Raw genomic sequence first — 21,070 nt, forward strand, 5'->3', positions numbered from 1 at the left:
GCTATCAGCATCGTATTAGATACTAGTAGATCTATATTATGTTTAAAAAAATAGTCAGCTTCACTCTGTCCACAGGCTTACACTCCTCACAAACTGCTGGGAAATTATATCTGCTTGAAAGATGGAAGAGGACACCCACTGACGGTCCCTCCCCATCCCTGCAAATCCCACTGGAGCTATACAGTGTGACTCTGAAACACAACTCCCAGCCAGACACAGATTTCTTAGCTTCCAGATATCTCAAGCAGCTCAAAACCACGATTTTACAGAAAATCCTCAAAGATGCAGGAAACCCCAGCCTTGGCAGCAACAATATCTATTGTTTTCTGCTTGTTCTGTTACACACTCTTTCCCTTCCCCAGTTACATCACCGTGCTTAGAGGTTATTCACCATTTCCTGAAAGACACTTTTTTTCCTCAGAGCACAGCTGCCAACGCGCTGTTCCGCGCTTCTCAGATGTCTCTCACCAACCTGATTTTCTCCAGCATCTTTAAGGAACAGGATTAAGCACTATTTCATGTACTCTTGCACATGTTTCCTTCCACCACTGTTTGGCTCAATGAATAGAGAGTTTCCTTTCCTCAAGGTTAACACTGGGAAAAATAGCACATAGGAGCAGTCTGGCTAAGGAAAGGAAGGTAAAAGCATATGAAGGGAAAACAAAGTAATACATTTCTTCAAAGAAAAATTAAAGGAAGAAGGGTAAAGAAGAACCAAAAGCAGTAATAAAGACTGAAAGAAGCACCAAGCAAGGGCAGGCCATAAGCTCCTCTCCCATATTTTCTCCCTGCCCTGCAGCACAAACATGCTGTCCCACAGCAGACATGACTGATTTCAAAGGAATTCCCAAGCTCCCCAGAGCAATCACATGCTGTCAGACACACACAAGTGCAAAAACAAGGACACTAATTGGTTTAGAACTCTGCTGTTTGGATGCTCCCATCCAAACCAACCCCAGCTGGCCAGCAGCACATTGGCATCCCTGAATGTCATCAGTGGCATTTCCTGTCCCAAGTAAATTCAGGGAGCAAAGAAAAGCCAAACCTAACTGAGAAGTATATGCCCTGCTCCTGACCAATCAACTAATAAAAATTATTCCTCTTCCAGATCAGTGAAGATGGGAATGTTCTGTAACAGCCAAACTCCTTCACCTGGTGTAGGCAGGAACAGGGAACAATTCAGACTAATGGTGTCAGAGTTACTGATCTTTCCTTGTGCTTGGGCCAGGCATCCAGTCCCATTAGGATGCTGATAGCCCATGCTATGTTTGATCCAGTCTCTACATTCAAAACTCTTTCATAAAAAGATTGCTTTCCACCCTGTACCAAATCAAAAAACTTCATAGAAATGTGCAGGAATTACTAAGCATACAGCACATTTGTAACTAGCTTGAAATACAGAGAACTACTAAGTGTTGCACTTGGAATTAGCACCCAACAATAATACTGCTTTGGAAGACTCTGGAATGTGAGTGTCACACTGGTGAAGACAGGAGCTTTTTAAAATTCACCTAATTGTAATTTCAAAAACAAGATATTCAGTAGAAAAGGTCCACAGGTGTCCCATATTGCTAAAATTAATACACTACTTTCTCTCCATTAAACATGCAATGCCTCTTTATTCTTGGCATGTCTCCAGTGTATGACTCAATCATAACAATATCTGTAAGCACTAAAACCGTACTGTACAAGAAGTCATACAGAAAAAGAGATAACTATTAACAAGGAATTACTGTCCATGTAAAAATTTCACCAAGTTAAATTAAGAATATAAGTATTCAGGAACATTTTTGACACATCCATAGTATTTTCCTCTATCACAGCAAAAGCACTTGAAATGCTTAATAGGCACTATTAAGGCACTACTGCTTTTTTTTTAGGATTCACTAGCTCCATCCTACTTATTCTGAGATCATGCAATGTTATTGTCTTTCTGGAAAAGTGCCTGAACACTAAATCTCCTGTGAGCTCAAAATGCCAGCCATAATTCCACAGCTCAGAAGGACAATACTTAGAATGGACTACAGGAAGACTTCCCCTGACCCTCTGTCCTCACCTCTCTGTGAAGAAACGCATTTGATTAGGATCAAAGATTCTGCTCAAAACCTCAGGAGATCCTGGAGAGAAACTTCCAAGGGAAAAGACAATTTGAATCAGATAAAACAGGCTGCATTATGAGGAAGGGAAGTGCTGAAAGCAGGATTGTCAGAGCCAGCTGCAGCAGCACAAGAGCGCAAGTAACTTGCCTAATGTTTTGGAGTGTGCAGGGTGAACAGAACAAATTTAGCCTCAGAGTGAAATGCTTAGCTGACCTTCCCACTGTATCCAAAACCATGAGGCACTCTTTACATTTACCAGCCACGAGGATCCTCCAACACAGCTAAATTCAGGTGAGTCTAACAAATGTGAATAGGACAGAAAAATAGGGATGATGTAAGATTCACTCAAAGTGTGGAAAAGAGCACATACGGGTTTAGAAGAAAAGGTACCTTTTCCATGCACATCACGGGCTCATTTAACAATGTGCAATCACAGTTGTGCTACCAAGATTTTCAGTCTGTTTCCCCTGATTGCTTATTTTCTTCTTCTGTGGCACTATTTATCTTCCATTCAGTTTCTATGAGCTACTTACAAAATAAAATCATAACAGTGACAGTCATAACTAGGATAGTCAGTTCTATCAAATTTATAAATTAAATCAGTGAAATAACTACACTGAGAAAAATAATTACTAAACCTATCTAAAGTCCTGGATCATCTCACATACCTAACAGTCCCTGCATGCCCAAAAGCATTTGAACAGACACAGCAAAAACAGCAATAAACTTTCCTGTAAGAGCAAAAACCGGTTGATAGTAACAGAAATTTCTTACTCCAGCAGGGACGACTTTAATGTTGAGCCACATCATTACTGACGTTTTACAAAAGCAATTAAAATCTGCCTTTGCAGAAACAGTTTCTCCACAATTACTGCATATTCCTCATCATGCTCTACATTTTTATTTAATTTACAGTCTACAAAGCTGAACTCTCTGAACTGATAATGACACAGATCATGGTATTACTATTTGCAACTCATCAGTACCCTTCAGTATATCACACTTTTAGTAAGCAGTCAGAAAGGGACAATCAAAACACAACCTGGTGTTCTCACTGAAGCCTCTGGCCACATGAAAAAACCTTTGTTTAAAAACCATACAGCAGAGCACCTTCCAGCCAGGTCTTTTATAAGCCAATGCCTGTTGTCAAAGTAGTTCTTAAATAACAGAATGGGGTGGGGGGAAGATACTTGTTTGAGTAATGACATTTTCTACCCATAATGCTTTGATGACAACAAAAAATTATAATTTTGTTTAAATAGGAGTATCTCCAAAATTTCCAATCCAGGGCACACAAAACAGAAGAAGGTGGCACATAACACATTATGCCATTAACCTCAGCGTTTGATACATACAAATGAGTGATGGGTGAATCCTTTAATCACAGACACGGCCCCAAGTTACTGACTCACTGTAGCTCTGCGTATTCCCACTGAAAACATTATTTCAATCCCATCCAACTTTCTTAAGTCTTTTAAACACAGTCCCTGGCATGAGTTCATAGAATCATAGAATACGTAGTTAAGGGATTGGAAAGAACCTTAAAGACCATCTGGTCCCAACCCCTGTGCCATGGGCTCATGTCCCACTAGACCAGGTTGCTCAAGGCCTTATCCAACCTGCCTCGAACACAGCTTTTCCAGTTAGTGTCCTTACTTTTCCACAATAATCTCAGTTTAAAAGGCAATGCTACCTCCCAGAAATCGCATTAGGGACATGGTACTCTCCCGGGGTGTGTGGAGGGGGCCGCAGGGGCCGAGGAGGAGAGGAGAGGCCGGGGCTGCCAAGGGCCAGACACAGGCGGCTCCAGCTGGCTCCAAAAGCCCTGCCACAGCGCACCGCGGAGCTCCACAGCTGCCACAGGTGTAAGAAAGGAAAAAACACAGCCTGGCAGCCAGGAAAGAAGCGTGAGGGAAAGCCCTGTGAGCAGCAACGAGAGAAGAGGAGGAGGAGAAAGAGGAGACGGAGGAGGTGCTGCGGGTGCTCCACTGGGGTCCCCTGCAGCCGCTGGAGAAGAGCAGAGCAGAGCGAAGCCGATCATCCCCCGCAGCCCGCGGCGGAGCGCGGAGCGGGCTCCTGGCAGTAAGTGCACGAAGCCTGTGGGGACCCCACCGGAGCAGCCTGCTCCTGAAGGACTGCACGCCCCGCAGAGGACCCGCGCTGGAGCAGTTCCTGGATCCCCAGAGCCCACAGGAATGCCCCAGGCTGGAGCGGGGGGACAGTGTGGGGAAGCAGAATCAGCACAGAGGGGCTGCACTGGGCTGACCACAGCCTGCACTCCCCATCTCTCTGCACCGCTCAGGGGAGGAGATGGGGGAGTCCAGGATGAGAGAATGAAGCTGAGCATGGGAAGAAGAGGGGTGGGGGAAGGTGGCTATAGTTTCTCACCATTCTATTCTATTTTTAATTGGCAGTAAATTAAATTAATTTTCCCCAAGTCGAGTCTGTTTTCCTCATGATGGTAACTAGTTAAGTGATCTTCCTGTCCTTACCATGACCCGAGAGTTATCCCATTTTATTTTTTCCACTGCCCTCGTGAGGAGTGGGAACAAGAAAGCAGCTGGGTGGGGGTCTGGCAGCCAGACAAAGTCAACCCACCACACAGTGAAATAAATAAAACAACCCACCCAAAACTGCCCCCCTCACCCCTGCTTTCTATGACCTTTGAAAGGAGATAGAAACAGAAACACAGACTTGATGAGGCCACTACCCTCCCTCTGACCCTCCTTAAGCTGCATTTTGGCACAAACAGTCACTTTCCTGACTGGGAGCCAAATGATACTTCTTCTCCTCAAATAGGAACTCCCGACTCCTCCAATTTTTATTCTTCAATCTGGCCTGTCATCAACTTCTTAAGTCAAGGCTACTCTTCCCACAGTCATAGAAATTGAAAAGAGACTATTTTATCTACTGTTACCAGCAGATTCTAGTGCAATCAAGCAGCACATACAAACACTGTTTAACATTCTGACATTCATGTATGTACAGATAAATACATATACACACACACTCACAGTCAGGTGGACAATCCAGTATAAATTCTACACTTTAGCCTATATATAATATAGGTACCTTTTATCTCTTTTTCATACAGACACTGCAATTATCATGAATCCTGCTAACCACATGAGGACAATAAACAGTTGAGCAAATAATGGTCAATGTTTAAACTGGAAATAGATGGACAACTTCACCAGACAGGTCAGCATGACTGAAACTGAGAAAGGTTATGTTAAGTATAAAGGGCTCAACCTTGAAGTAATTTCCTTTGGTTGTTTTTTATAATCAGGTCTAATGACCCATTGTAAAACTATGCTTTGTGAAAGCATTAGACTGACACAATATGGACTAAACTCAATTCAGCCTATGTCCCTCATCTCCCTAAGGCCTAAGCTAAAAGCAGACTGTACACAAATACTCTGGTCCCACGCCTCCCACCCCCACAAACCCTTAATAACATGAGATTTGAGAGCATGTCTAGAAAGGAAGGGGAACAGACCTCAATCTCTGAAGACCTAAATTCAAAGCCAGAAAAGAAGAATTTCTCCATTAAGCAGTTAACATTTTTCCTTTAAACTACAGAAGAAATTTATTCTCTTGCCTACTGTAAACTGTTTACAGCCAAGCTTGTATACACGCACAGGCTTTTTTTAAAGACAGATTTTAGAGTGATTCATAAAAAGCTGACTTGAGCAGTCACCATAAAGACATTCTGCAGTTCCAAAGACAAATCTTCAGCTTATTGGAGCATACCATAGAAACTGGTCATACCAAGTAACTTTTATATTCTATACAGAAATTTTACTAAGTGATGCAATACACATCAATTATAGGCCTGTTTTCACCTAGCTCACAGACACCACAACTCCTTAGCAATATTTTCCTAACATTCTATGTCATCATAACACCTTACTGGAAAACTAAGCACATGGAGTGGGAATGTTGTCCCTAATGTTGTAAAAACTGCTGTAATCCAGACTTAAAATTTGGGTAATATGCAGATGAAGCAAAGTTTACTGAACTGTTAAATCAGAACCCTACATGACAAAACCATTCTGTTTTATCAGGAAGAATGAGAGACACACTGGCTACACAGTTGTGGCCATCAGTTTGAGAAACTCAGTTCTGAGACTGTCAATGAATTATTTTGTCTAGTTCCTCACAGGCAGTATAGAGGTTTCAGATTATAAATTACCATATCATATGAAAAGTACATGAAGATGCCTCTAGTTAAGATATATCTTGGGACACACTATAAATATTAATTAGACATGACCTGCATACAAATACTGCACTGCTATTGAAGATTGCTTCTGGAAGTGACAATTTACCTCTAATTTACCTGCTAATTAGGAAATTTCAAAGATTCAATTCAACACTTGTGATAAAAGTTAGGATGGCATAAAAATGAGAAATCACTAAGCATCTTAAAAGTCTCTCTCTCTTTTAGCTGTCAGTGCAACAACAAATGCGCACATCCTTCTTTTCCATTTTCTGATGAAACAGGATAAAAAGATAAAGTCACATAAAAAGTGTTTATCAGAATTATCTCGATGGAGAGTTGGGAACTAACAATTACACTGACTTCACACATATGTGGTAAAGACCACCACAAAGATATATTTCTTGAAACTACCATCTCTTGACCCAGCAGAATAGAATTGCTCTGAAAAGGTCTTCCTGACAATGCCTTTAAGACTGAGAAATAAAGCTAGAAGACACCCTTCCATATTTCATACAAAGAGCTCCAAATAATTCCAAGAAATAAACTTTCTTTGGGAGTGCAGCAAGCTTTCAACCAAATCCAACAGGGAAGCCATGAAAAACTTAAAAGATGACTATTAGGAAAAAAAAATATAAGGAAAAAAATTCTTTCTGCAAACTTTCCCTTTTTGTAAATTGTGTACTACAAAATTCAAGCATCCAAGAAAAAACTAAGGTACCACTTAAGAAATGGGAAGCCAGGGTAAGCTAGACTTTTAGACTTAAAACTAGCATCAGGGTAACCTGTTTCTACCTTGGTATTTGGACAGAAAATCCAGACAACTCAGTTAGGCTGACCAGTCTACAGAGCTGTCCTTCAGAGCAGAGACACAATGAAGTTTCCACTTATTCAATCAAATTTTTTTTAAACATTCAGTATATAGTATTTTTGAAGCTTTCAATATATACATAACCACACTACAAGAGTGTATCACCCATGCAACCTTTAGCTTTTCTTCAAAAAAAAAGGTGAAACAAATTGTACAGCTATGAGACACTCAGCTTAAAAGTGACAGGTGTAAAGCTGGCTCTGAATTCATAATTCATATTTAATCCTCTGTCCCACACCACCTCAATCTCCTGAAAGCATTAGCAGCTACAGAAGCTGTTGCCAATGATATAGACTCATGAAAACAAAGGGTTACATTTCATTTGATCTACCACTAATTTAATCTTCTACCATGTATCTATTTTATACAATAAAATACTCTAATCAACAGTCCTGTTATCTACAGTATTTTACTTCACTTGGATAATGGGAGTTCACAGTTACACTCTTCATAAAACACAATGCTTCACATGCTTTTCCATTAGTAGATGATTCCAAAATACAAAAAATAATGCAGCTTTTTGAAGTAAATGAAATAAATATAAGTAAAAGCTCCTATTTTTATGGCTGGCTTTTACCAAAGTAAGTCATTATCCTATGCTATGATCTCTGTCAACTTGATTCTCCTTCCAATTGCAATTTTATTGCCACAGATGGGTTACAGTTGGAAAGGACCTCTGGAGACCACTTTATCCAGCCTTCTCACTCAAGGAGAGCCACTGAGAGCCAGGTCCCCAGGACCATGTCCACAGTATTTGAATACAGCCAGGAATGGAGTCTCTACCACCTCCCTCAGTAACCTGAGCCAGGGCTTGGTCATCCTCACAGTCAAAATGTGTTTCCTGGTGTTTAGAGGGAATCTCCTCTGCTTTTTTGTGCCCGTTGCCTCTGGTCCTGTCTGTGGGAACCACTGAAAAGAGTCTGTCTCACTTCTCTCTGCACCCTCTCTTCAGGTATTTATACACTTGGATGTGATTCCCCCTGCCTGAGCCTTACCAGGCTCTCCTATGAGGAGGAATTATCCAGTCTCAGCCTCTTAACCATCTCTGTTTGACTCTCTCCAGTATGTCAATGTCTCTTTCAAAACAGAGAGTTAGTTTTCATTCATTTTTTTCTAATCAAACTCCTGAAATCTTGAGTTCCATTATCTTTTGGGAAATCCCTGATGGAATTGGCACTATGTATGGAATTCAGCAGCTCACTTTCTCCTTCTAATTCAGGTCACTTTTAGTAAGCTAGAAAGGAACAAAAATCTTTCCAAAATTTTAAAGTTAAAATGTTCACTAACATTCCTATGAACATTATTTTCCAGCATTATATCAATGTTTAAAATGCAATCTAAAAATCCATTCAGTGAAAATCATTATTTTAACAGCTGCTACTAGATTATTTGTACTCTTTAACATTCAGTCACCATAACCTGAGTAATTAAGTTATCAAAAAAGCAGTAATATCTGGAGTCAGTATAAATATTACAAACCCCATTTTTGTCAAGGGAGGGCATGCTGACCCAGGTTATCATCTTACTCCCTTAAGAACTAATAAAATTTGGGAAAAAGCAGATAGGGATCTAATTACCGTTGTAAAAATCATGAAGCATCGTCATTTCCAACATGTTGTCATGAACACCATGATGCTTCTGGGAAAACAGTTTGCCTTACTAAATAAAAAATATGTACTGAATGTATTTCTTCTTTGTTTGTGCGGAAAAGTAGGTTCTACCCCCCAAAAATAGCTGCCATAAGTTAAGGATAATCTGGGACAAATTTTGGTTGGGAGTACATAAAAGTACAGGTTTCATTCCTGAAAGCATTCAAAGCAACATGAAATCTTAAGGCCTTCAAACCACAAGCTCTAGAAACTTAACACCACACTACACAATTTCATGATAGAAAATTTTTTTCCTTTTAAAAATTTGCATTGCTTTAAACTTTGATGCTGCAGTTCAAAAAAAAATGTATTCCAGCAATAAAGTTACTGACAATGTTTTGTGGACTAGACACTTGTTTATATTGAAAGTACAGACAATTAAACTAAAACTTGTAATTTAAAGCTTCATGGAACAGTAATTTTTATGGCCTGATAAGTAATGGAGACAAACTTAGGTAACCCAGAAAGACTCAGACAAATATATTTATTTAACAGCAAATGTTTACTGGTCAGGCTGCAGAAACAATACTGGGTTTTTTCCCTCCTTCGCTGCAAAGTACTAAGAGTACACACATGAACAAAGCCAGAGAGAACAAGGAACAGAGTTACAAAAGAATATTAAACCAGAAGATAATTTATCTGCCCTGCTGAGAAGAGCTCAGGGAGGTAAGCCAAAACATTGGAAAAGAAGAAAATATCAGAGAACTAAACATAAGAAAGTAGAAGTGTAACACTCAATTAAGACAGTGCAGAAGCTTTATACAATACTTTACACCAACCTACACTGATGAAATGATTTCTTGACATCTCCTCTTGATCATTTACCTATGAAACCAACAGCCCACAGAGCTCCTGACAGAAAACATCTCTGAAATTATCACTTATACAAAGCATACATGACAAAGTATAGCACTGCCCAAACATTCAGCTGAAGCACAAGCAAGAGTTAGGGTGAAAAAGAACACACTAGCAGCACTTCGGTAATGCTTACACATTTCCAACTAGCTGCAATTAGTTCAAGTGTCATGCTTACCTTTAATAGTTTCCTCCACAACTTCTACTACACGATCTATCTGCTGAACCTAAAAAAAGTCAGAAGGTAAATGCCTAAGTAGTCAACAACTGAACATACTTTCATATTAACTAGTCTTTCAAGAGTGTCTTCTTCTGAATTAAGAGGGAGTAAAGACTTTTGGGCTGTGTTTTTAGCCAGTTTTACTTTCTGTGGATCTTGGTCAATCTGCCAAAAGTAACTTTAAAATTTACCACCTAATTTAAACCAAATTTTGTCCTCAAAAAAGGCAAGCTCCCATAAGTTTGGCAAAAATCACCAAATTGCTAGAAAAGAGTTCAGGCCTTAAGTGCTGTTCATGGTTTGTGACAGGCAATGGTGAACCAGGCACTCAGCACCTGGGTGGCTCAAACAGCCAAAGTGCTCCCTCAACCCGGTCTCCACAGCAAAATAGTGGACAGTGGAGAACACAACAAAAAGCTGAGGATATTGTCAGGGCAGAATATAGGGGAGAAAATGAATGAGGTACTGGAGGGGGAAGACACTGGAACATAGGAAGAAATTAAAAATACTGTTGTGAAATTTAAAAGAACAAGACATTCTCCTGAACTTCATGCAGGCTGTGTTTGGAAACGGAGAGAAAAGCCCTCATGCTTTTCACAACACAAAATAATCTTTAATTACTTTTATATAACATCTGCAATAAAGACAACAAATTTATGTTTTAGTGCTATATTTGCCAAAATTCACCAATAACAAGATAAATAGTTCAATTATTTCTTAATAGATATATCAGTCTTTCAACAAAGTAAATGGCCAACACACTGTAGAGATTTTGGCATATAAACTAAAAGGAATCAACATTAACACTGCAAAATTAAACACTCAGGAATTCTTGAGGCTGAGGTTCTTTCCAGAGCTTTCATCCAAACCACCTAATCTGTGTAATTCTACTATAGATATTTACATACAATGCAGGAAAGCCAACTTGTCACACTTAAGTTTGTTTGCAATTTTTCCACAATATTCCTTTTTAAACACTGCTTCTCTAAGCTGTACATTACATTAACTAGATGCAGTATGAATTTAGCAGTCTTTTCCGTGGAGTTTGTTTTCCAACTTTTTTCCAAAACAAGTAGAAAAGCACAAGTTGCAGAGGCTTCAAGAGGAGATCCTGGTTTGCAACAAGGAGCCTGGAACTTGGATCCCTCATAGCAAAGCCATTATGTCTCTCTGCCCCAAATCACTGAGTTTGTAATTCCCTGTAAATACAAGACTGCAAAATCTTGTCTGCTTCACATTCATTTTTCCAATCTGTTTAGAAGAAGTTAAAAAAAAAAGCTCAACTTTAGTTGGAGTCTGATTTTAAATTCCCAACTAAAGTCAGTGGGAGTCAATTCTTTTCCTTGTCTGAGTGTTGGATCAAGTCCATGTAAATGTATTTTTCTTTTTCTTTATTTTTACCTTTTGAAATACAGATTTTAAAATAGGGATGTCCACCATTTCAGATTTTTTAATACAGTACATTAGTTAAGAATTCTAGAAATTAAGTTATAGTATTCCTAATATCTCCAGTTTAATAATTTTATTGAAAAATAACTGTATTTAAATAATTTTCTGAATCACAAGCATCCGCATTACAGACACACATATCTAGCAATCAACTTATAAAGAAAGCACACATAAGCAGTCATATGAAACACATGCATATTTACATACTTGTGTACACATCCATTTTGGATGTAGTTTTAAAAATTATGACTCAAGATATTTAACATATATACTTTCTACTAAATGTTTAAAAATAAATAGAAAAATTCCATTTGAAAATAGAAGTGTGCACACTTAAAACTACACTACAGACAGGGAGCAAAGTCTGTGTTATATTACCTAAAATATTATTGCTATATGTCTCAGTACTAGACTGTTTAAGTTCATAACCATTTTAATAATTTAAAATATGAGAAATCTGGGTGGTTCATAACCTGAGCTACCAATTACTTTCTGCATTGTGCATCTGAGGAATTTTTGCATTGCTCCAAATCCCCTGTTGAAAAAAGATAGAAAAAAAACCACCAACCATTATATTGCTTCTTCATTTTATTGGATAAATTAAATTATTCTCAATATGTCTGTCAAGAAGATGGCTCATGTAAGTAATTAAAAGTATAGGTCTGAGAGATAATGAGATCTTCACCTAGAAATGGATGCCTTACATGTTATTTCCCACATTAAATATTTTTCATTTGAAATTATTGAAAATTATTTGGCTAAAGCCCCAAGTGCTCAAGAAGAAAATGTGGAGTGCTTCCAGTCTGCATTTATGAAGATAAAAGTATCTTAGAAAATGTGAGGTGAACATGAAGTAAAAAGGGAAAGGTTTATAAAATTCTTATTTGGGGAAAAAAAAAGGGGGAGGGAAATGAAAAATGAGAAAAAATTACAAAGTTATAGTAATGAAATTTTCTTGAATATATAAAGGCCTGCTGGATGCTTTTCCTCACATCTCACTTCACTAACCTTATGGATAATTCTGCTCTAGACTGGTATCAAAGATATGTATAAACCTTCAGAGCACAGCTCCAATAATGTCTCTCTCCATCAGGCATAAGGAAGCCCATGAAGCACAGAGACATCCTGGTGGTGTCTACAGGGAAATGACACCATTCCTCAACACTGGTTCCACAGATCTTGTGGGACCTTGGTTCCAACATAGTTAAGTACATTTCAGACCTAATGTTCACTTGAAATGGTTCTCCATTAGGAGGTGAACAGAACAAGAGCTACAGACAGAACAGAGTTGACAGCTCAGTATAACTATGCAAAAAGAAAAAAAAAGAAACAAAACACTCAACCACCACAAACCAGGGCTGGTGCAGAAATCTGGGCTGAGATTGATATGGGCCAAGAGCACAGGCAAGGCTCATGAACCCATGGAAGAGCAGCCAAAGGAGGGAACCATCTGGTGAAAAAGCAAGAATAAAGAGAGTTTTATCAAAGTATGAAGGCTGAGTTGAAACAAATGCCAGAAAAAATCTTTGACCCTTCCTGGTGGGATCAGAGCTAGGCCTAAGTGCAGCTCAGCAATCATTTGTATTCATAATAACCCAGCACTGCCAAGCCCCCACTAAACCATATCCCTAAGCACACATCTACATGACTTTTAAATACCTCCAAGGATTGTGACTCAAGCATTTCCCTGAGTAGTCTGGTCCAATGCATGATCACCCTTTACACAAAGAAATTTTTCCAATATGAACACCGTAGGAGTGAGCATAATATCTATACAGAGCTCCTTGAAGTAAAACAATCTTTTTTTCTCATCTTGAAAAAAGCCTATACATTGATTCTCATTGACATAGTTATGAAACAAAATGGTCACTACATAGATAAAATAGTCTATCTTAGGTAATCAGAACATGCTATTTATAATCCTGAAGATTTAAACTCCAGTTCACCAACTCTGTTTCATCTCACCTTGTTTAGGGATCTCTGCCAGATGCTGGATGTTAAAAGACTACTCAGCCTATCCCCTTTCTAAAGCCAGTAAAAGGGAAATACATGGCTTCAAAAGGCACCTCAGGTCTTCTAAAAATCTAAATTATTTTAGAGATTATTATCTTCATTGACCATAAAGAGAGCTGAGCAAAACAGACTCTCAAATTACAGCACTTAGGCAAGATAAATCTAGGGCTTAATACATAACTTCAAAAGGCATGTGACTATAGCCACCCTGGCTTTAGAGGGATAACATCTGTGTTTAAAACCTTTCCTGACAATACTGACCATGGTAATGGGCATTACTCTGGGTTAGGAATGTATCCTGAGAGGAGGATCTACACAAACTTTAAAGGGAAGGGGACTACCCCAGAGATGCACATAAACAACTGATTTTCATCGCAAAACACTGACACAGCTGAAGGATAATTCTGATCTAAATTAATTGCTACACCGTTTGATTTACAGGACAGTACATAACTGCTAAATGAACATTTTCTATTTGCACTTCCAATTTTCAGTTTAAAAGCAGGTGCTTAACTGATACTCTTTTCTGGCTTTCCAGGTTCAAGTGTCCTATATGAATATCAACATGGGAATTCAAAAGCCAAAGCCAACCAGCTGAGATTTGTATGAAGTCATTCTTAGCCATAAATTACAGAATAAGAGTGTCCACCCGTTCCCAGGTTTTCAGCATGTTTTCCAAGAAGTTCTGCTAATTCAAATAATTCCGAGTAAAATTCCATCAAACTTGGCTTTCATGAAGTACATATTGGATATTTGCATTTCATGCAAGGCTCTGTTTTAAGGGCAGCAGACAGGTTCCCAGTCATGAATGCAGATACTGGCCTACACTGCAAGGTAGGCAAGTATCACTATCTCTGGTTTGCAAACATCATCAAAACTTTTATGAACAGAACCACAGAAATACCATACAACATATCTTCCTGGTTTATGAGGCCAAAGCAGTAGGGATGTATGGACACTTGGCATCTTGGTAAGGTTCCAGTGATTGCCTTTCACAATGGCACTGCTAAAGCTTTGCTCACTGGAGTATTTTACAAATGAAAGAATAAAGTGCATTAAACTTAAAAGTGTATACCAATTACAGATGTACAGCTTGAGAAATAAAGTGCTTGCTTTTTGAAATACACTTAGCATTTTTTATGCTGCATCATCTCTTTTATAGCAGTGCTCCTAGTGTTATGTGCTGCTGTTGGGAGTGCTCAGCACTCCCACTAATCACATTCCAGAGTTTCAAACTGGATATGAAAAGAAAATTACTTAAAGCTTGCCTTATACAGTAGAATAGCCAGGGGAAAGGGTTAGTTGGAGGTCAGGAGAATGCAAGGAGCCTTAGCAGAGGGCTTTCATAGCTATGTATTTCTCCTGGAAGCAGTGGCTTCATGCTCATCTTGGCCAAAGAGCCTGCAGTGCCCTACCATGCACGGCACCTGCACCTTCTGACTCAGAGAGCAGCAGCAAAGAGGGGGTTACAGCCTTCCAGAGCAGCAACACTGGCTTGGTTGTGTGGGTTTGTGCAGATGAAAGAATAGGCATGAGAGACTTCCCTTGGGTGATGGGTGTATGGCAGAAGGTGATGGGTTTTTGATGCTAGATGTTACACTGGGAAAGACAGAGAAGGAAGCACTGGAGTTCTCATTCAGGATTCACTCACCTGTGGAGCTGTTGTATGCCTTCAATAGAATACATATATGGATTAGGCCCCATGCTTTCAGTCTGCACAGCAAGTTTGATGATTTCAAAGTACAGATACACAGGCTTTGTGAAGCCTCTTAAGACCTATAAAGTCCCAGAAACCTGACCAGGAGTTCCAACACATAGGATCATTTGGAGATCAAGCACCTTAAAACTCCAGAAAATGTCAATGAAATAAAGTATCCCGTTCCAATGGCTCAACTATCACAGGGAGCACAGGTTTTGCATGTTTTTCTATGGAGCTCAGGAAGAGAGGAAACACTACCATTACCTACATCCATTCATGGGTCCCAAAACATAACCTGTCAGCTAAATCTTTCATTCCCCCTTGTCTCTCCTTTTCCTTCCCCTATGATCCCCTCAAAACAATCTGCACAGTTACACATCCTTCTTTAGGATGTGTAACTTAGGTGTACTTAGGATGTGTACTTTGGGTGTAACTTCTTTTTAGTTACTACTTAGCAACTAAAAATGAAAAGTGAGGGATAACTGCGTAGGAGAGTTGATGTCTCTTTGTGCACGGCATGAGCACTTGAGTTTGGAGTACACCACAAACACAAAGGGGTAAGCTTTGGACACCACCAGAGGGGAACTGGCTGTGAACCTCTGTGATGCATTATTATGTGCTTCAGGTACTTTACACCCTTGGCAGGTTTATTACTGCCTAGAATTTACCTGTTGCACAAAAGAGCTCCTTCACCTTGTGGTGTGACATTATAGTTTGATTTACACACAGCCTATGGCAAGGCCTCAACCCATATTATGTTTAAAAAGTAGCATTATTTTAAAGAAACACAGAACCACAGTAACACCACATATGGTAAGGATATGAAGTTGCCCTTCCTTTCCTTCTGCCCAAATCAGGCAATAAATAAATAACAGTGGAAGTTCAGTCCTGTATTTTTCAAATGCAGATCAAAACAAGCTCTAGTTTACTAGAATTTCTCTGGTAGTTCCAACACAACTTCCTCCTCCATCCCAACAAGAGGAGCAGAAGAGCCTCTGACACACTGCCTTTAGAAAGCCAGCCTGAGGGAGTTCTAATTGCTGGTAAATAAACACATTCTCAGACAACATGGTCCTTTAAAATAAATATTGAAAAAGAGGGGAAAAAAAAGTGTGGGGGGAGAAAATAGCAGAACTTATATAAGCAACAATAAATCAACTATGTCTCTCAGCTAAGTTGAAGACAAAGCCAACCTGGTATTAAAGAAAGATTTTCAAAACTGTACCCTTAATGCTTAAAATTTTAAAGTAGAATCAATATCCTATTGCCAACAGAACATTTTCTGTCTCTCAATTCTGCAAAAACTGCCTTTCAAAAATATTTTGCCATAGTAAGATAACAAATCTTGTCCTTTAAATAGTCACCCTCTCACACACATTCTTTATAAAATGGGAATAAAATCTTAAATGTACAAACTGAAAACAGAGACAATAATATGCTCTTAGCTTTGTTTTTGTTAATAGTTTTGCCTCAAGGTTGAGACCTTTCTGAGCTGAGGGATCTATTATTCAAAGCACAGTAAATTTTACCACAGCAATGACAGCCAGAGGACAGTGTCCTTATTGCAAAGACTACATTTCAGTATTTTCAGGTCTAGTTTCAAAGTACTTGGGAAGACTGTATTAACACCTAATTCATCTCCTTACAGAAATCTTTCTGTAAAAAATGCTAATATTTTTCATGAAACACTGGTTCTAGGTACTCAAATGAAGATGATGAGAAGAGGTTAATTTTCAGAAATTAAATGTTACCTAAAAGAAAATTTTTTAAATTAGGGGAAAAATTTAGAAAAAAAAAAAATCAAACTTCCCAATTTTAATAGGTTAAATCCATCAAAACTGAAACATCAAATTACAATCTTGGTCAAAGGGTAGTGACTTGCTCATTTTTGTCCCCTCTGTCTACATATGTGTAGGTATTATTATACTGGCTATAACAACCAATTATGGATCAATAACTTTGTGGCCTCTGAGCAAAGAGGAAATCCATTCATCCATTTTACTTTTTTCTTTTCCAAAGGTGATTCAATGATACAGTAGTACCACATCCACAGAACACTGAAAACACTTTATTTCTTTAGTCAAAGCTCTGTGGTTTCATTTTTGAGGTAAAGTTTTGTAACTATTTAACAAGTCAGCCACCAGTGGATTTAAGTCTTCAGACTGCCTCAAATTTAAACAAAATAATAATTGCTGTTTTCCCATTCTGCTTAATAGTGTGAAGTAAAAAAACAACCACCAAATCTTCAGCTATGTCTGTGAAATTCATATGCTCTAGTAATGCCTCTTCCATTGATTTTAACAAAGGTCTTAAGGCTTGTCTTGGAGCAAATAAACTGTGATATTCTTAAGAATATGGTAACTGATACCTTCATCCTGGAAATTTTCAGGCTTCAAAGGGCACTGGAAGTCAGTTCCAACAACAACACCTTTTCTTTCTCCCCTCATGCCACAGCCAAATTAAATCACCCTCGACTGAAGGCAGGTTTAAATGTTGTATAATGCAAAAAGATGAACAGGAGGGGTGCATGACAAGAAGCTTCTCTGCTGCTTTTTCCAAGAGAAAGGCAATAGAGTCTAGATATTGACACTGACCTATTGAAAACATTTATGAAAACCTTTGATTTCTAAAGATACATACCCCTATAATACTTAATCCTTTCAGGTACTCCTGGCGAGGTTGAGCTTGTGGTACACAGCCTGCTAGAACAACTTTCTTCTTCCCTTCTTGGGCTTTCCTAAAGAAAGACAAACAGTGTGTCAGTATTTTTTAAATTATCATTTTCAATTTCAACACAGTCACATTATGCATGTGACAACAGAAAACAATCCCAATGAAGACCTCACCAAATCAGAAGCAATTTGAGCATGTCTGAGCCTCAGAAACCAAACAAACCAACACACCAAAAGAAGCCCACGTGAAGCTACAGCAAACCTGGTTCCATTTGGGGAGTATGTACAGAGACCATGACCATTGCATATGTTGGACAAAAACATAACCTTGAAAGCTCTAATCAAGATCACTTTATTTGCCAAAATGATAGAAGAGAAACTGGCCAAGAAAGATGGAACGGAGTAATTGACATCGATTCAAGAAGTTACACAGAATGCAAGGGACAGAGGACAGGATGCAGGCAGGAACCCCTAGCTTAGAACAGACCCATTTATGTAGCACCAGTCAGAACTGACCAGTTACATCAGTCTTCTGATGTCTACTTAAAACATTTATTTACTTTGAAATAGGCAGTTACTTTAAAATGTTTACGTATTTAAGCATATTGAACACTTTGTCTGGATAACTTACATTATTCCTTAGCTTTTACACTACCTTAGCATCAGGCAGGAAATCAAAACACTATGATGAAATGGTTAACACTGTTCATCTCATTAGTAACATTTTTACTCACTTTGAACTCAGCAGTATCAAGCCAGCGCTGAGTCTTAAAACTGATGGAAGGCATGCACAGAACTAGTGGCTACATGCAAAAACAGCGAGATGCAAAACCTGCCAATGTCCATTCAGCTTTGAACATCATCCATCACCACATTAACCAACACAACAACTGCATTAAGAATGTGCAAAACACAGAAGAAGGAAAGTGCTGAATAATATTAGGAGATTTGCCAGGTCTAACATATTATGGGTTGCTCCAAGAACAATCTTTCATGGTTGCATGTTGTATCATGGCTTCTGTCAAACTGGAACCCGGATCTTTTCTCCAGCAATGTATGAATTCATGAAGTGTTTACTGTTATGTTGGAATAGGCTAAGACACATCACAACAATTTTCAGAAAAAATATCCACAATACACAGGTACATAGACAATTTTATACTCTTCAGGTTGCTTGAGCTGTCTGCAAGATGAATGCACTAAAGGAAGTGATGTTCAACAAGCACATGAATGCTAAATGAGTATCTGTCGATCTCCAGCAAAGGCAATTTTAACAAAAAAACCCCAAACAAATGCAGAGTGGTACCACAGAGAGTTTCCCTGCTCAGAATTTTCACTCCACACTTGTTATATGGACAAATCTGTTTACAATTTACAGCTCAAATGAAAGCTCAATATAGCACACAGATTGCCATAATAAAGGAGATCACAGGCCATTTTGCTAAATACCTTGTGTTGGCTGCTGCACTAAAATAAGGTATTTTAATGGAAAGAAACAAACACAAGTGACAAATAACAAGTAAATAGATTATGACTGTTACTTCATATCCAATATAAATGCAGCAAATATCTATAAGATTTTTGATTTTGTTTTAGTGGGACTTTCAGGAAATATTCAGACATCACACAGAACCTTGTTGGTCCTCTACTTGCACAATGAGTGTATAATATAAATGCACATCTTTTCACCTCTTCCTTGATAATATTTCTGTGGGTAAAGAACTATGATAAGAAGCTAATTTAATATATTTCTTTGGCACAGAATGTAGAAACATGTCTCCAAAACCTGTAATCTCTTTTCTTTCAGTGGTAAACATTTAAGGGTTTTGCAAAACTTCAATGGAGGTTACCTACTACATATCCAAGAAAAAATAAGAAAATAAAAATCATACTTCATGCTTTACCTAAAAATGTCACATAGCACCATGTGACACTCCACTAACTCAAAGGATAAAAATCACTACTTAGATAGTCTAACAGACTCAACCTAATGCCTGGAGGCAAGACAATAAGGCCTGTCTCCAGCAAACAAAGCACACATCCCTAGGCAACTTGGCATCTGGTATAATCTGCTGCAAGCAACAGCCCGCTCCATCTACTTGAAAACCTGCGAGCACCACAGAAGAAAAAGCTTTTATTCATGCCTTTTTATCTGAGAAAAAAAAATAAACAAAGTTTCCCTCGACACATTAAATGGCATTTTAATGTTATTTCACAGCTTTAACATTTTGCTGTATCTTCTGGGACTATAACTAGAGCTAGGGGGAAAAAGTTAAAATGAGTATTCTTCATAATAAGCATTGCCTTCACTTAACTTTTTAAAAGTTGTACAGGTCTCTACAGAGTAAAGAATTTTGTACCCTGAGATTTTTTTTTCTTTAAAATGCAATTAAGTGGAAATACCAGAACTAAATTTTCAATCATAGCAAATTTTCATTACCTTCATGATATACCACACAATACATAAAACCCACCATAAATGAAAAGCCATTGTAAGGAAATTTTTTTGGCCTCATTTTCAAGAAACCACTTCTCAAAATATGCATTCCAGTGCTATATTGTCACCTCCTTTTAATATTGTTTAATGAGCCCTACTCATATTAACAAAAGCCTGCAAAAATTATCCTTCAGAAATCTAGTTAGCACGAGAACTGTATTAGAAGAGCCTTTAGTCTTCAAAAACATGAATAGTAAGGAGAATAATACCTCATGGAATCTAGTAGGTGGCATGAATAAATACATCCTCTCTTTTAGAACCCTTTTTATTTTTAAGTTACATGAACTTTACCTTGAACTTTCAATTTAATTGACTCATGAAACATCTTCTAGAAATATTCATTTCTAAAAGCTACTTGCAAAATATACATCTGAATAGAAATTTAATTAGAGCAATTATTATTTTTTTAAGAAAGGAATTATTCAAGCTACTTCCTAAGCAACGGGTGGGAAAAAAAAAACAAGTGGGAAACAACAGGGGCATGAAGTGCTGCATACAGCAGAGGACTCATACAAGATCACAAGATTTATACTCCATTGCAGAGATAATGAAATATGTTCCATGTATTCTGCCTTTAAAAAGCAAATTTAAGAATGTAACTGGAGAATTTCTGCCTTACTCATGAGCACTTGTATTTATGTTAGGAACCTTCCCAAACTGGAATATTTTTCTCACAATTCTATGTAGTTTGTTGCATGGTTTCTCTAATTTTTATTTTTTAAACTCCAAGAAAATTTAATCAGTAATACAACAAAGACAAAGAAACACCTCCCACCCTCCAAGAAAGCTCCCCATAAGCATTTGCTACCGCAGCACTGTGTGTA

At 38.3% G+C, this 21,070-nt stretch overlaps 1 protein-coding gene across 3 annotated transcripts in view; it reads right to left on the minus strand.

Moving 5' to 3' along the window:
• Positions 1-21,070, minus strand: part of CDKAL1 (CDK5 regulatory subunit associated protein 1 like 1) — a 380,944-nt gene that overhangs the window by 243,450 nt on the left and 116,424 nt on the right. For all 3 annotated transcript variants that reach the window (XM_030944157.1, XM_030944158.1, XM_030944156.1), the window contains exons 6-7: positions 17,718-17,814; positions 9,875-9,923 (exon numbers count right to left, since the gene is read on the minus strand). In XM_030944157.1, coding sequence (XP_030800017.1) covers positions 9,875-9,923; positions 17,718-17,814 — 146 coding nt within the window. The remainder of the gene's footprint in view (positions 1-9,874; positions 9,924-17,717; positions 17,815-21,070) is intronic.

The sequence above is a fragment of the Camarhynchus parvulus genome, chromosome 2 (genome assembly GCF_901933205.1).
Source record: "Camarhynchus parvulus chromosome 2, STF_HiC, whole genome shotgun sequence".
NCBI lineage: Eukaryota > Metazoa > Chordata > Aves > Passeriformes > Thraupidae > Camarhynchus > Camarhynchus parvulus.